Source organism: Siphateles boraxobius, unplaced genomic scaffold, assembly GCF_051911475.1.
Source record: "Siphateles boraxobius isolate OS27281-9 unplaced genomic scaffold, OSU_SipBor_1 56, whole genome shotgun sequence".
Lineage (NCBI taxonomy): Eukaryota > Metazoa > Chordata > Actinopteri > Cypriniformes > Leuciscidae > Siphateles > Siphateles boraxobius.
The window spans coordinates 11577689-11593969 of record NW_027509182.1 but is presented as its reverse complement, the minus strand read 5'-3'; the positions used below and the strand labels follow the sequence as shown (position 1 = coordinate 11593969).

The following is a 16281-nucleotide window of genomic DNA, read 5'->3' as shown; positions in this document are numbered from 1 at the left end:
ATCATCAAGCTAGATTTTGAGTGAATTTAGGTTACATATAATGCTGTGATCATAACAGACAATAAACCCGTGTAGGCTACTACTAGACAACTGCAAGTTTCCTTATTTAGTGTGTGTGTTGCTGGACATTAGCGCAGTGTGTGCTCACTATCGCCTTGATCGCACTAATTTTGCAGATTACCAGGTCAATATTATATTCACCACTCTCTGAACTCTAGCTAAAAGTTAACCCTTGTATAAAAAAAGTCGTGTAAATGAATGTGAAAAGCCGTGTTTGCAGTGTTGGACAGCGCGTGTGTGTTGCTCCTCCCTGCGCGCGTGCTCGAGTCACTGCACGAGGAGATTCTCTGGTTCAAACGTTGGGCTTCACATTGGACTGAAGAAGGATGTTTTACGAAGAATCTTTTCTTTCTAATAAGAGCAAAGGTTTATAAACGAGGTAAGCTAATATTGCATGTTAATATATTTAGTATATATAATACATATGCATAATTATACTTTTCAGAGGGCGGAAATTTCAGCATTTAAAATCCTTTTTTTATATATATTGATTTCATGTAATATTCTATTTTTCTGAAATTTTGAATTTGGGGTTTTCATAAGCTGTAAGCCATAAGCATCCAAATTATAATTTTTGCACGATATTCAAATATTTTGAGTTTCACCTGTATCTTTTTTCTTCAAATTTTGAGAAACACCGTCAATATGTTTAGGAAATTAGACTCTTCTGTATGATGCATTTAGGTCAATTTAGTAATTTGACAGTTTAATGTGCACACATTTTAAATTGCCGTTGTTTCAGTGTAATAACACAACTAACTTTAGGGTTAGGGTATCATTTAGAGGTTACACTTCATTGTATGCTTGTTTACATTGCATGTAATTATTCATTATGTAAATTATGCATAATTGTAAGCAAAAAAAAACCCTAATCCTATTGTAAGTACATGTTGATAAGTAATATTAAGCAGTAAGTTAACTACTACATTGTAATAAGGACACCTTAACATATAGTGCAACTGTTTATACTTTAGTTAAGTACATGTCATGTTAACTACGTCAAAAATAAAATTAAGTTTAAATTGGTATTTGGAGACTTAATGCATGCCATTGAAATGTATATGTTCAGAAGCCTACATGAACACCAAACTTAGCAATTTAAGTACAGTTTACACTAGCACCAAGTTGAGTGAACTTTATTCTTTAAGTACTTGTGCTTAAGCAACTAAGCAATTTAAGGGGCTGCTTACACAACACCGTTTTCAACTAAAAACGTAAAACCGTTAATAAATTTTGGCCATTCATTTAGAATACAGCGTTTTTTGACGTTTCCGCGGATCTGTGTGAATCGTTTTGACAATGTGTCGTCTGTAAAACTCAAAGGAAAAACCTCTCCATTTTAAGCGTATCATTGTTGTGTAAATGTACCCTTAGTAGAGTATAAATTAACACCAACTTAAGTGAACATCATTCTTTAAATACATTGAACACCAAGTTAAGAATTTAATTCTATTAAGTAGAGTATACATGATCTCCAAGTTAAGTCAACTTAATTCTTTAAGTACACTATAGGAATACCAAGTTAAGTAAACTTGATTAGAGTCTACATGTTATAATTTCAATACAATTGAACTAAAAACCATGTTCATGTAAATAACACAAAACCCTGTAATTGTGCTCCGTTGTACGTTATGTGCAAATAGCATTATGAACATTAACACATTTACTCAGAAAATGAACCTGAATATGTTTTTGCGTTTCAGGTTATTACTATGGTGACGCATCTATATCTAATGGCAGAAAGTAACAGGACCAACGAGGCTCCAGAACTCATCTTGTGCAGTAATCAAGCAAATATTTATGATTGTAATCAATCAGATCCCATGAGATCTCAAAGCCCAGTGCCGCTGATGGACGCCTGGCTGGTCCCAGTGTTTTTCACCCTTATTATGTGTGTAGGCTTGGTGGGGAACTTACTGGTCATCTATGTCGTCGTCAAAAACCAGCAGATGAAAACGGTTACAAACCTCTACATAGGTATAAAAGGTTTGTTTCTCAGAATAGCATGTACAGTGCTTATCACACTGTTTTAATAAACTCTTTTTCTCTTCAGTTAATCTTGCAACCACAGATATACTTTTCCTGGTTTGTTGTGTTCCTTTCACTGCCACTTTATACACTCTTCCTAGCTGGATATTTGGGGACTTCATGTGTCGGCTGGTCAATTATCTGCAACAGGTGAGAGCATTCTTACTCTCTATCATTTTTCTATGTAGGAGAGAGGAAAAATGTAATGCATGAAATGCCATATTGTAAATACAGAGCAATAATATTATTAATTACAGCATCTTATTTGAGCAGAAATCTGGGGAAAATGCATTTATAACTGAATAGGATGAATGGCTAGCTAAACTTATAGGCTAAACCCTACAGTACACTGTAAAAAAGATATGATCATTAAGTTATGACAACATGTGTTTTTACATTGCTTTAACTCATCAAAATAAGTTAAGCAATCACTGTAAACCCGGATAAGTAGAATCTACTTAAAAAAACTAAGGTAACTTGTTGCCTTAATTTAATTAAGTAAGCATAACTTAATTGCATCAAGTTTTGTCAACTTAATTCTGTCTGTTATCTGAGGAAGTGTACTCCCAGAGTGCATTGCGGCATTAATAAATGATTTGCTTTGTTTTACTATTGTTGGCTTTATTTTACCATTACAATTGTATTTGCTATCGTTATGGGGGTTATACTGACAAGAGACAGCAAATAAAATTGTAATGATCTAATTAATTAAATTAGTTTAAAAAAAAATGTTACCATTGTTGTGATTTGCATGCTGAATGTTGAAGTCTGTGTGTGACTCAGGCAAAATTTCAAGATATTGTCACAAATATAGAGGGGTTATATCAACCCGATTAAAAGTTTATGCCATAAGTGTTTGCAATAAAATGTTAAAAGATCATAATTATTCATGAAATATAGTTAATATATATATCATATATAAATTAATTCAAAACATGGAAGTAATTTAAGTATAAATATATATATATAATTTATTACTTCACTTCCTTTGTCATCATAATAATGATTTCATGTTGCATCACTGCATCAATTGGAAGAAAATTACAATAATATAAATTAAGTTCCCAGTGCCCAACCAAAGGGAACACTTATCACAATAATGATGAGAAATTTTAGGAAATCAACATGAATTTATGAAGTCAACTTATGTGACGTTCTCCCAAAGTTTTTAGTTGTTTTGACAATAACATTCAAGATGACTGGAAAATGAGCAAATGCAACTAAGAAGAAGGATGACTGCAGAAGTCGAAGAAATGAGTGAAAAGTCTATAAAGATTTACCCCGCCTCAAAAACCATTTGCCCCGCCGTTTTTTTTTCCTTTTTTTTTTTTTTTTTGCAAAATGGTACATAAACCAGTCAAGTAATGTTTAATAGGGTTCTCTTACGAGAGGTTCTCTCGTATTGCGTAAGTTTAGCTTACGCTACGGGAAAGATTCATCTTCTTGAGATACTGAAGCCAAAAAATTATCCTTAACTTTGTATTCATTGTCAACGCAGTGCAGCAGCTAGCAGACCTAGATCAGGCCATCTCGCGTGCTCATTGGCTGCCCTGCGGGCAACTGCTGCAGCCTACCAGTGAGCCCGGCGTGACTTCACGCCCAATTAAGGGCGCCCGCGCCTTCATAGCATCACAGCCCGCCAGAATGGGCGTGGCCTAGCGTATAAAAGTAGGGGCTGTAGACTGACTTCACTGATTTTTCGTCTCTTCAGCGAGCTCTTCGCATCGCTGGATCTGAGAGAAGCCACCGCCGCCGTCGAACAGTGAACAGCCAGCTTAGGACAGCGCTGAGGAAGCCGGCCGTCTTTGCCACCTTCAGCCATCCGTGCGAGCTATGCTATCCGGCGACGTATCCTTTTTGCCTGCTATATGTATTCTAAAAGAGCAGTGAGCGTCTTTTTAAAGATGCCTCGCACTTCCTGCGGCTCGTGTAGAGCCCCGGCTCACATAGCTGCGTGGGAACTATCCCAGGGATTTCAGAATGGGTGCTGAGCACAATAAAGCAGGGCTATACACTTCAATTCATTCACCGTCCCCCACGCTTTCAAGCCCGGACCGCGACGATAGTGAATGTGGAAGTAGCACACCTACTTCACGCAGAAATAGCAAAGCTGCTGTGCAAAGGGGCTATAGAAAAGGTACCGCCTTCTCTGAGCGAGTCAGGCTTTTACAGCCGATATTTTCTCGTACCCAAGAAGGACGGAGTCTTCAGACCTATCCTAGATCTGAGACATTTGAACTAAGTGCTTGCGAAAAGACCGTTAAAAATGCTTACGACCAGGAAAATCCTCGCGCACGTTCGACAGAGGGACTGGTTTATTTCTCTAGATCTGAAGGATGCCTATTTTCAGATTCAGATAATATCCCGTCACAGGCAATTTTTGAGATTCGCCTTCGACGGTCAGGTGTATCAATACACCATCCTGCCGTTCGGCCTGTCCCTGGCACCCTGTACATTTACGAAGTGCATGGACGCGGCGCTCGCCCCCCTGAGAAGTCAGGGGCTACGAATAATGAACTATCTGGACGATTGGCTGATATTGGCACAGTCAGAGTGAGAGAACGATACTCGGTTATTGGGAACGAGTATTGCGTAACCGGCCGTGCTCGCGCCACGAGCGACTTCGCTTCAGTCGACGAAAAACCAGGGAAGTCAGCCTACAGCCTCCTACTTTTATACGCTAAGCCACGCCCATTCTGGCGTGCTGTGATGCTATGAAGGCGCGGGCGCCGTTCATTGGGCGTGACGTCACGCCGGGCTCACTGGTAGGCTGCAGCAGTTGCTACTTAAATTACTTAAACATCCAAGTTGATTATACTTAAAAATTGAAGGCAGCAGCTGTTTTTGACAGTGTATATGCTGAATGTGTAATCTAGTTTTGTGTTTTTGACTGGGCTCAGGTAACGGCACAGGCAACCTGCATCACTCTGTCTGCAATGAGTGTCGATCGATTTTATGTGACCGTCTACCCTCTCCAGTCTCTCCATCATCGAACACCACAGACGGCTCTGACTGTGTGCACCACTATCTGGATATGTATGAAAATCATTCCAATCAGTACAAGTACAATCCCATATTGATCACTTTTTTTTTTATCTTATTGTAATTACACACTCATAAAAATAAAGGGGTAACACTTTAAAATAAGGTTTATTAGTTAACATTATGTATTAAAGGGATAGTTCACCCAAAAATGAAAATTCTGTCAGTAATTACTCTCCCTCATGTTGTTCCAACCCCGTAAGACCTTCGTTCATCTTCGGAACACGAATTAAGATTTTTTTGATGAAATCTGAGAGCTGGATCACTCCTCCATAGGCTTCTAAGGGATTGAAACTTGCCGGCCCCGAAAAGTTATTAAAGAAATCGTTAAAATAGTCCAAGTGACTACAGTGGCTCAATCTTAAGTTTATCAAGCGACGAGAATACTTTTTGTGCGCAAAAACAAACAAAAATAATGACTTTATTTCAACTATTGATTTCCTTCTCTGTGGGCCTCGAGTGAGTTCACTAGTGTAACAGCGCAGCGCTTCTGTGTTGTACGTCACACGCATCACACACATGACCAGCGTCGGCCAATAGTGAGTCTACGTGTGACGTACAACGCAATCACACTACGTTAAAGGCACACTATGCAAGAATTTTACCTTAATATAACAGCTTCAAAGTCATTTCGGTGGTAAACAAACTCATATTAGGGCGAATACCATCCTGGTAGTAAAGCTTGGGGGGGACGCCGCTGGAAAAACCACCAATGCAAGTTTGAGAGGAGCGCCCCCGACAAATCTCGCGAGAATCACGAAATGCTTTATGGCAACGACATCACACACATCAACAACAATATATGAAGCACGAAGACACTTGCGCGCATTTCAGACGTGATACTCGAGTCGAAGATGGAAAAAGTAATGAAAACGCGGTCGGAAGAGACTAGGAAAAGGAAAAGAGAATCTGACAGCGTGAGGAACCGGACAAGAGTCCCACTTGGTCGGGCATTTACTCGTTGGCAAGAGCTAAAAAGCAGCACTGGATGCAACAGCAATGCTGACCTGGCGATCTTGTTGATGGACTAGTATGTAAATATCTCCTTTGTAAACTTGTTTGCGTTCTATATTGTATGTTGTTGCGCTTGCTTGTAGTATGTCATTTTTGTTGACATAATTATCATTGTTGATAATTAGACCAGTCCAATAATTTATCATGAGATTATCATGAGAACAGTTGTCAATATCTCACATAATTATCAGGACACAAATAAGCCTAGAGGTTGTAAATAGTGTAAACGAGCATAATTTGCAAACTATTATGATAAATTGCAATAATCATGTCCAATGGTATCACAACGGCGAATGTTATGAAATAATGCAACGTACATTTAACTTTATTGATGTCATCTGGCATTTTGTAATGTTTACATTACTACAATCAAAAAACACAAATAAAAAGACTATAGGCTATTTGCTTGTGATTTAGCTGCAATCATGTAAAAACGTTATAAGCCAGCAAACACGGTAGGCTATTATTATAAAGTAGTCTAACACTTGACATATAGTTATTATTATCCTTGTACCATCATCAGTAGTTCAGTAGACTATGCAGTATGCAGTGGCCTAATATTTGTATGAAATCGTGAAACGTTACCTGGTCAATATCTTCCCAGTCTATCTGTGCCTGTTGCGTGCCCGACGCTTCTATCCTACCGAACAGGTACCAGTGTGGGGGCTGGGGTGGGGTGGGGGCATTTACGACAGTGCAAGTATTCCACAGTGACTCTAGGGGTCGCTGTTTGACCAAAACAGAATTCCTGCATAGTGTGCCTTTAACTGACACTAGGCCCACAGAGAAGGAAATGAATAGTTGAAATAAAGTCGTTATTTTTGTTTGTTTTTGCGCACAAAAAGTATTCTCGTCGCTTGATATACTTGAGATTGAGCCACTGTAGTCACTTGGACTATTTTAACGATGTCTTTAATAACTTTTCGGGGAACAAGTTTCAATCCTTTTGAAGCCTATGGAGGAGTGATCCAGCTCTCAGATTTAATCAAAAATATCTTAATTCGTGTTCCGAAGATGAACGAAGGTCTTACGGGGTTGAACAACATGAGGGAGAGTAATTACTGACAGTTTTTTCATTTTCGGGTGAACTATCCCTTTAACTAACATGAACTAATCATGAGCAATACATTTAAAAAAAAAAAAATTATCTTTGTTAATGTTAGTTAATAAAAATACAGCTGTTCGTTGTTTGTTCATGTTAGTTCACAGTGCATTAACTAATGTTAACAATATTTTAATAAAGCATTTGTAAATATTGAAATTAAGATTAATAAGTGCAGTTAATTCTTAGTTCATGTTAACTAATGTTAACTAATGAGCCTTATCGTAAAGTGTTACCAATAAAGGAGGTTTTCACAGAGGTGCCATAAAGAACCATTTTTGGTTCCCCAGTGATAATTTCTTGAATGAACCATTTTTTTTCTTAGTATGAAGAACATTTGAATTATCTAAAGAACTTTTTCCACTGTAAAGAACCTTTTCTGCAATGGAATGTTAAGACTCTATGCTAAAGGTGACTAGCTGGAATAGTACATTATTGTAATTTCTTGGAGTTCATGATTACATTTGTGCGACACCCATTTGGGTTATTTTGGTTTGAATGAATGATTTTTATTCTCATAGTTTTTATTGGCTGTGGTATAATAAATGATTATACTCATATCTTTTCACACAGGTTCTCTGCTGCTTTCAGTGCCGATCGCGTTGTATCAGCACACAGAGTCTTCGTTCTGGTTCGGTCCGCAGACGTACTGCACCGAGGCCTTTCCCTCGCTCATTCATAAGAGGGCTTATATTCTTTACTCCTTCTTGGCTGTTTACTTGCTGCCTCTGATTACCATCTGCATGTGTTACACTTTCATGCTCAAACGCATGGGTCAAGCCACGGTGGAACCTGTTCATGGCTGTAACCAGGTACTGGTGTTGTTACATTTCTGCATTGTGGAAGATATTAAGTCAACTACATGATCACAAAGTTAAGTGAACTTAGGATTTTAAGTTCAGTTTACAGTCAAACTAAGTGAACTTAATTTAGTAAGGACACTTTATGAACAACAAGTTAAGTGAACTTAATTCTGTAATTACACTTTGTGAACACCAAGTTGAGTGAAATTAATTCTGTAAGTGCACTAAATTAACACCAAGTTAAGTGAACTTAATTCTGTAAGTACACTATGTGAACACCAAGTTGAGTGAACTTAATTCTGTAAGTGCACTAAATGAACACCAAGTTAAGTGAACTTAATTCTGTAAGTACACTATGTGAACACCAAGTTAAATGAAATTAATTCTGTAAGTACACTATATGAACACGGCGTTAAGTGAAATCAACAATTTAAGTACACTTTGAACATCAAGTAAACTTAGCAATTTAAGTAGTCTACATGAACAGCAAGTTAAGTGAACTTAATTCTGTAAGTATGCTATCTGAACACCAAGTTAAGTAAACTTAATTCTGTAAGTACACTATATGAACACGGCGTTAAGTGAAATCAACAATTTTAGTACACTATGAACACCAAGTAAAATTAGCAATTTAAGTAGTCTACATGAACACCAAGTTAAGTGAACTTAATTCTATAAGTATGCTATCTGAACACCAAGTGAAGTAAACTTAATTCTGTAAGTAGACTAAATGAACACAGTTAAGTGATGTCAACCATTTTAGTACACTATGAACACAGAGTAAACTTTCATTCGACATGAGCACCAAGTTAAGTGAACTTAATTCTGTTTTTTACACTATGTGAACACCTAGTTAAGGGAACATAGCAATTTATTTAGTGTACATTAGCACCACGTTAAGTGAACTTAAATATGCAAGTCTTGAGAGACCAAATTACTCAATTAAATTGAGGAAACAAGATTACTCCATCAATTGAGTGCAGTCAACTTATTAGGGTTTTCAGTATAGAAGAAAATTATATACAGTCAAACAAAAAATATTCAGACACCAGATATATATATTTTTTATATATTTTACTAGTGGGTGCAGGACACTATAGTTCATTTACGTAAGTGAGGATAGCTAAATAAAGTAAACTGTGAAATATTATACCCAAAAATTATTCATACAGTGACTACCAGTAACATTTGGGGCCAAAAATTATTCAGACACTTTGACCTGATCATGTTTTGCTGAAGTGTTTTTTCTTTAATTGCTAATGCACCTTTTACACCACAGACTGAACAACATGAAGCATTGCTTGGTAATTTGTTGACCTAAACTGGTATTATCTAATTGTGTAGTTAAATTTAACAGCTGACAGATATTCAACATAATTCATGTGTGAGAGTCTAACAGAAGGATGGACAAAACCAGTGAAATGTCAACTGAGTTCTTGTCATATTGTATTACCATTTTCTAAACTACAGCGAATTAACTGTGATAATGTGAGAAATGTTGATTGATAATGATTTATAATTTGGGCAGTTGTGGGCTAATGGTTAGCGAGTCAGACTGGTAACCTAAAGGTTGCTGGTTCGTTTCCAGTATCAGTACACTGTAAAAAAAAATCTGTTAAATTTACGGGAAAAACCTGGCTGCTATGCCGCTGCTATGCCGCAAAAAATATGCCAACATTTTAGGTTTTACAGACATAGCTTAAAATTTACAGCAATAACCCATATTTCATTATCTGATATAGTGTTAATTTACTTACCTAGTGAAGTATGAAAATCTGTTTTGCACCATTGTAATACACTGACAGTCAATAATCACAACAGTAATCAAAGTCACATGATCAATCAAAGCTCTTCACAAGTAAGATAATACTTATATTTAGAAGCTGCACAGTCTGCTTCACACAAACACTAAACACCATCATGGTAACATGTTGAAATTTTGTAAAATGCAATAAACATTAATTTAACAACATTAAATGTAACATAAAACCCTAATGTACATAACTGATTAGGAAAAAACTAAGAAAATTATGAAGAAACATAGTTATTTTAAAAAAAACACGCAAAATGTGAGTGTCACCCAAGGAATTGTGGGAATGTCAATTTAAATGTTTTCACTGTAAATACTAAAATGATTTGTTCTTTTTCACTTCCAAAAACTCTAAATTCAATGGTATTTAACAGTAAAATTGCATTAAATGTACCATTATATATATCACAGCTATATAGTAAGGAAACTTTCTCTTAACCAATTAACAGTTTTTCACTGTAGCATTTTTACAGTCTTTTACCGCTAAAATTACGATAATTTTTTACAATGTAGGAAACCCCCAATCGCTCCCCGGGCGCCACAGCATAAAGGCTGCCCACTGCTCCGGGTGTGTGTGTCACAGTTTGCAGTGTGTTCACTACTCACTACTCTGCTCCTAATGTGTGTATACTAAGTTGGATGGGTTAAATGCAGATTCCAAGTATGGGTTACCATACTTGGACTTCAATGCACCATGTTATGTTATGTTATGTTATGTTATGTTATGTTATGCTATGCTATGCTATGCTATGCTATGTTATGTTATGCTATGCTATGCTATGTTATGCTATGTTGTTTTATGTTATGTTATGCTATGTTATGTTATGTTATGTTATGCTATGATATGTTATGCTATGCTGTGCTATGCTATGTTGTTTTGTTTTATGTTATGCTATGCTATGATGTGTTATGTTAGGTTATGCTATGCTATGTTGTTTTGTTTTGTTATGTTATGCTATGCTGTGTTGTTTTATGTTATGTTATGCTATGCTATGTTGTTATGTTATGCTATGTTGTTATGTTATGTTATGTTATGCTATACTATGTTGTTTTATGTTATGTTATGTTGTTTTATGTTATGTTATGCTGTTATTCTGTTGTGTTATGTTTTGTTATGCTGTTATGTTATGTTATGGAGGGGGGGGACACCTATGACGCAAGGTCTCTCGCTCGATTACCTCTCTGCCGTGCGCACGCGCGGTTTGGAGCACAATATCTGTCTCACATGCACGCTCGCTCTAGATTACGGGATATTTTAACTAATTTGCGGTATAACTAGTCGATCACGAGTGGCTCAACAGGTAGATATATAGATAAACTCATCTTTCAGGCATTTGACCGACCGGGTTGACACTTCAGTGTGAGAAATCGGGGGTGTGGCGTCAGAGCGTGAGAATTCGGTCAATTGCGTGAGTCTCACGCTGAATGAGTGAGAGTTGGCAGCCCTGTGTTATGTTATGCTATGTTGTTTTGTTTTTTTATGTTGTTATGCTATGTTGTTTTATGTTATGTTATGCTATGTTGTTTTATGTTATGTTATGCTATGTTATGCTATGCTATGTTGTTTTGTTATGTTATATTATGTTATGTTATGTTGTTTTGTTATGTTATGTTATGCTATGCTATGCTATGTTGTTAAGTTTTGTTATGTTATGCTATGCTATGTTGTTATGTTATGTTATGTTATGTTATGCTATGTTGTTTTATGTTATGTTATGCTATGTTATGCTATGCTATGTTGTTTTGTTATGTTATATTATGTTATGTTGTTTTGTTATGTTATGTTATGTTATGCTATGCTATGTTGTTAAGTTTTGTTATGTTATGCTATGCTATGTTGTTATGTTATGTTATGCTATGCTATGCTATGTTGTTATGTTATGTTATGTTATGCTATGTTGTTATGTTATGTTATGTTCCCTCATTTGTCTGATGGAGTTTGTTTTCCAGCTGCAGACTCCAGCAGAACGAGTCGAAGCCGTGCGGACGAGAGTCTCCAGGATGGTGGTTGTAATGGTTTTGCTGTTTATAATCTGCTGGGGTCCAATTCAGATCCTGATTCTCGTACAAGCTTTCTGTCCTGAAGATGTCAGTCACAGTTATACACTCTACAAACTCAAGATCTGGGCTCATTGCATGTCCTATTCCAATTCCTCCATTAATCCCGTGATCTACGCCTTCATGGGAGCCAACTTTAGAAAGGCCTTCAGAAGTGTGTTTCCTCTGATCTTCAAAAGGAGCGCAAGAACAACCGAGCCGATAACCTATAACAGAGAGATGAACTTTCTTTCATCCCGACCTCAAAGGATGCTTTGGACTGGTTATGCATAATTATACCTTTTATAGACAAAATCATTAACACTTTATGAAGATGCCCTCCGACCAGTGTTATAGGACTGAAAGGTAAAAGGTAAATATGTGATTGGAAGCACATCATTTTTGATTCAACTGGAATAAAAAAAAATTAAAAAAAAAAAAAAAAAATTCTGAATACACTATGAAACTATGGGACTGAATGTATACTTGTGAAAAAGAAATACATTTTAAAAAGAGTACTTATTACAGAAATAATACATTTAAAAAGAATATACTTGGGCGTGAACTAAATGTAATACTTTACAATGCATGTTCATTGCAATTAAATAAAAATGTATTAGTTGATATCACAAACTACCTTGTAACCAATCAGATCAACGTGTGATCGTCAACGAGTGGATCTCTGAGCTGAGTGAGTGAGTGGAGGCGGGGCTCATTTGCATATTCATAGAATCACGCATATTAAATGAGGCAAGAGTGTAGAGTTACATTCAAGATATTTCAAGGCATGAAGAGATTTTTTTCAAGGAAAAAACGTTTAAATATGTCATTTTGGTGATCAAAGATGAGTTTTAAGGGATTAAATTATTGACTTCAGGGGGACTTTAAAATTTATATTGAATTCAAATAGCTGAAATTAGAACTCTTTTTTTACTTTATTTGTAATTTCATAACTTCTGTTAGAAATATGGTTGAAGTGTATTGCTGAATGTACTGTCAAAAACAATTACAGTATTGTTACCTAAAATATACTTTAGTGTTATTATATTAAAACTTTTATGTAATGTGTTTAACTATATTTGTAATTACACATATGTTATGTTGAAGTTGCAATTTAGTACATTTAAAATATATTAACTTTAAATGTAATATCAAGTACAATAATCAAGTTCTTTACATGTACTTTAGTGTGTTAGTCGACACATGAAAATAAGTGTACATTAAAGCACGACAAAAGATTATTAAAATATTTTACACTGACAAATTGTACTTGTAAGTTTGTGAAGAAACAGTCTTGAAAGTGTCCTCTTATATAATTTCTCTTTTATTAAATTATCTGCAAGTACAGTTTTTAAAAAGTAAACTTTTAAGATTTAAAGTACACTGCAAATGAACATGCAATATAGTTAAGCATACTTCTTTTTACAAGGGTACTATCATCACTACAGATAAACAGAAACATCCACAAACATAGCTTGAAAAAAGCCTTTTTTGGTAACATTTGGGTGATTGGGACAGCACATCATATCTTTTATTTAGACTTAAGTGTAAGAATAATTATTACACAAGTTAATTCATACTTTGATATAATTTCATATGCAAGATTTCATTTTTTTAGTTGGTGGCTGCAGTTCACTTAACGGCCACAGGTGTCACTAATTACACGGTTTTCTGAATTCTATATTTCTAGTGAAAGTGTTTATAAACTGCTTAATCCTTAAAATTTAAAATGAATTAATTACAACTAAATCCATAAAAAACGATCCCCTGATGGGAACCACTTGAATGAATTTTTCACAGGTATTTTACCAATATTTCGAAGTATTTTGTTGTGTTTTAAGGTGAAAGGAAATGTCCGTAAATAAAACGAATATATTGCTGTTGAAGAACATTACTTTTCCATTTTTCTACAGATATTTGTTTCTTACAGTGAATCTCTTGGACCAACACCACTGCAATGGATGTACTTTTTGTAGTGAGTGCAATAGACTTTTTTGTTGTTGTTTGTTGTAATAATTCATTTGCATCATGTTGATGTAAATGTGGGAGGAACACCAAATCACACAAACAGATCTCAATTAATATAAATTAAATATATGGGCTCATATAAAACGTTAAATACCATCCTGGCGATTTTGATTTGACACTGACAGCAACTGAAGTGTGTTTCATTATCTGAAAGCATCAACAAACCCTAGTACAAGCCAAACCCTGTGGTTTTTAATGCGAATCACCATAAATAGAGATAAATGGTTACGATGGTATTTTGTTTGGTTATCTTCCTGATAATAAATCATTGCTAGTGTATTCGAGCTGCTTGTTAAGGTTATAGACAGATTTATTTTCGTCCGATAGGTTTTGTTTTGCTGTTGACTCTGGCCGTCGGTAGGTGTCGCTGTGAGCGCGCAATGTCCTCGAGCCGCAGCGAGTAGAAGAAGAGCTCTTCAGAAGACACCAGTCGCGCGCAGGTGAAGTAATCGCTGATATTTTACCACCCTTTCTGTAGGTGTTATTATTATAGCCTACTTATAAAACAATCAAACAGAACTCTTTTACAATGCAGCGTAAAGTATCGATAACTACACGTACATGATTAAAAACTCCATATAAATGTACCGTGTATGAAAGCATTCAGAAAAAAATAGCATATCAGAGTGTATCCAGTGTCGAACTGGTTTCAGTCACACAAGAATAGACCGCTTCATTATTCTCCTGATGAAAACTGTGCAAACGTTAATGAGCCTTTGTGTTTGATGTGTTTTCAAGATAAATCTACATCTATCTAACCATCCATCCGTCTATCTATCTGTCTCTGTATCTATCTATATCATCTATCTATCTCTGTATCTATCTATCTATCTATACCATCTATATATCTATCTATCTATATGTCTGTCTATCCAGCATCCATCCATCTAATCTATCTATCTCTGTCTCTATCTATCTCTCTATCTGTCTGTCTATCCAGCATCCATCTATCCATCTAATCTATCTATCTATATATCTATCTCTGTCTCTATCTATCTATCTCTGTTTCTATCTATCTATATATCTATCTATCTATCTATCTATCTGTCTGTCTATCCAGCATCCATCCATCCATCTAATCTATCTACAGTATCTATCTATCTATTTATCTATCTCTGTCTCTATCTTATACCATCTATCTATGTCTGTCTATCCAGCATCCAACCATCTATCTATCCATCATCAATCTAATCTATCTATCTCTTTCTCTATCTATCCATACCATCAATCTATATCTATATATCATCTATCTATCTATTTATCTGTGTGTCTGTAAAGCTTTCAGGCAAGCCAACACATAAAAGTTTATCATAACAAAGTATCCTAGTTTATTTGTGATGTTTGCACTATTAATCTTGCACATTTGTTCGTAGTGTTACACCATGTCAGGAAGAGCAGGAGGACTCGGAGGGTTTGCTCAGATCACGGACTTTCTTTACATCGGCAACGGCAAAACGGCAAACAACTCTTCAGTTATAAGCTCTCTCAACATCACATGTGTTATTAATGCAACTCAGGACGTCAGAAGCTCAAACATTCCCACGGTCGATTACATGCACGTGTCTGTCTCCGATGATCCTGAATCCAGACTCGCTGAGCATTTTGACGCAGTTGCTGATAAGATCCAGCAGGTTTGTGAAGAACATGGACGAGTCCTGGTTCACTGTAACGCAGGCGTCAGTCGATCCGCGTCTCTGTGTCTGGCGTTCCTGATGAAACACTGTCATCACACACTGGCAGAGGCTCACACACGACTCAAAGCTCAGAGACCCATCATCAGACCGAACACCGGCTTCTGGAGGCAGCTCATCGAGTACGAGCGCAAAATACACGGAGAAAACACAGTCCGAATGATCAACTCTCCTGTTGGAGACATTCCAGATTTATACGAGAGAGAAACGAGGGGATTGATTCCACTTTAGGAAAGGAAATGTTTGCGTTTCTTGTTATTTCATTCATATTTGAATGATTTTGAAAAAGATTGTGTTGGGCGTATCAACGTTATGTTTGATTTTATAAGTTGTGGTGTTAATTAAGTGTTTGTGATGTTATGCAATAAAAAAACAGAAGATGGCAGAAGAATTCTTAGTTTGGCATGTTGATTGAAGTACAGTCACCCAACAAAATATATGTGTGCTTAAACCACACTTAAAAAATGAGTCATTGCATTAGAGAACAAAACATAAACCTTGTAGTATTTATTTTAAAGTCCCCCTGTAGTGAATTTTTATCCTTTAAATCTCATCTTTGATCGCCAAAATGACATATTTAAATGTTTTTTCTTCATGTCTTAAAATATCTTGAATGTAACTCTACACCCTTTCCTCATTTAGTATACGCGGTTCTATGAATATGCA

General features: G+C 36.1%; 3 protein-coding genes across 6 annotated transcripts in view; 2 read left to right on the top strand and 1 right to left on the bottom strand.

Moving 5' to 3' along the window:
• The window catches only part of arl6ip4 (ADP-ribosylation factor-like 6 interacting protein 4), a 122358-nt gene extending 121938 nt beyond the window's left edge, over nt 1-420 (bottom strand). The window contains exon 1 of the mRNA XM_077206833.1: nt 408-420. The gene's annotated coding sequence lies outside the window, so the exon portion shown is untranslated. The remainder of the gene's footprint in view (nt 1-407) is intronic.
• Nucleotides 421-1721: 1301 nt separating this feature from the next.
• kiss1rb (KISS1 receptor b) lies at nt 1722-12315 on the top strand. Of its 2 annotated transcripts, none has more exons than XM_077206818.1 (5): nt 1722-2037; nt 2114-2238; nt 4989-5124; nt 7820-8058; nt 11810-12315. In XM_077206818.1, exons 1-5 carry the CDS (start codon nt 1773-1775, stop codon nt 12188-12190), a joined length of 1146 nt encoding a protein of 381 aa, XP_077062933.1. In that variant the 5' UTR covers nt 1722-1772; the 3' UTR covers nt 12191-12315. The 2 variants fall into 2 exon arrangements, with proteins under 2 accessions (XP_077062933.1, XP_077062934.1); XM_077206819.1 differs by having other exon boundaries at nt 1990-2046; nt 2190-2238.
• A 1941-nt stretch (nt 12316-14256) lies between these two features.
• LOC143714872 (dual specificity protein phosphatase 14) lies at nt 14257-16006 on the top strand. 3 transcript variants are annotated; one of them, XM_077206287.1, is made up of 2 exons: nt 14257-14364; nt 15298-16006. In XM_077206287.1, exon 2 carries the CDS (start codon nt 15307-15309, stop codon nt 15844-15846), a length of 540 nt encoding a protein of 179 aa, XP_077062402.1. In that variant the 5' UTR covers nt 14257-14364; nt 15298-15306; the 3' UTR covers nt 15847-16006. The 3 variants fall into 3 exon arrangements, with proteins under 3 accessions (XP_077062402.1, XP_077062403.1, XP_077062404.1); XM_077206288.1 differs by having other exon boundaries at nt 14310-14398; XM_077206289.1 differs by lacking the exon at nt 14257-14364 and adding an exon at nt 14378-14402.
• The last annotated feature ends 275 nt before the right edge of the window (nt 16007-16281 follow it).

What these genes read in the sequence shown, in the direction of transcription:
- LOC143714872 (XM_077206287.1), top strand. Translation starts at nt 15,307, where the DNA reads ATGTCAGGAAGAGCAGGAGGACTCGGAGGGTTTGCTCAGATCACGGAC.
- kiss1rb (XM_077206818.1), top strand. Translation starts at nt 1,773, where the DNA reads ATGGTGACGCATCTATATCTAATGGCAGAAAGTAACAGGACCAACGAG. An exon ending in GGTTACAAACCTCTACATAG is followed by an intron (nt 2,038 to 2,113) that starts GTATAAAAGGTT and finishes TTTTCTCTTCAG; the next exon opens with TTAATCTTGCAACCACAGAT. An exon ending in TGGTCAATTATCTGCAACAG is followed by an intron (nt 2,239 to 4,988) that starts GTGAGAGCATTC and finishes GACTGGGCTCAG; the next exon opens with GTAACGGCACAGGCAACCTG.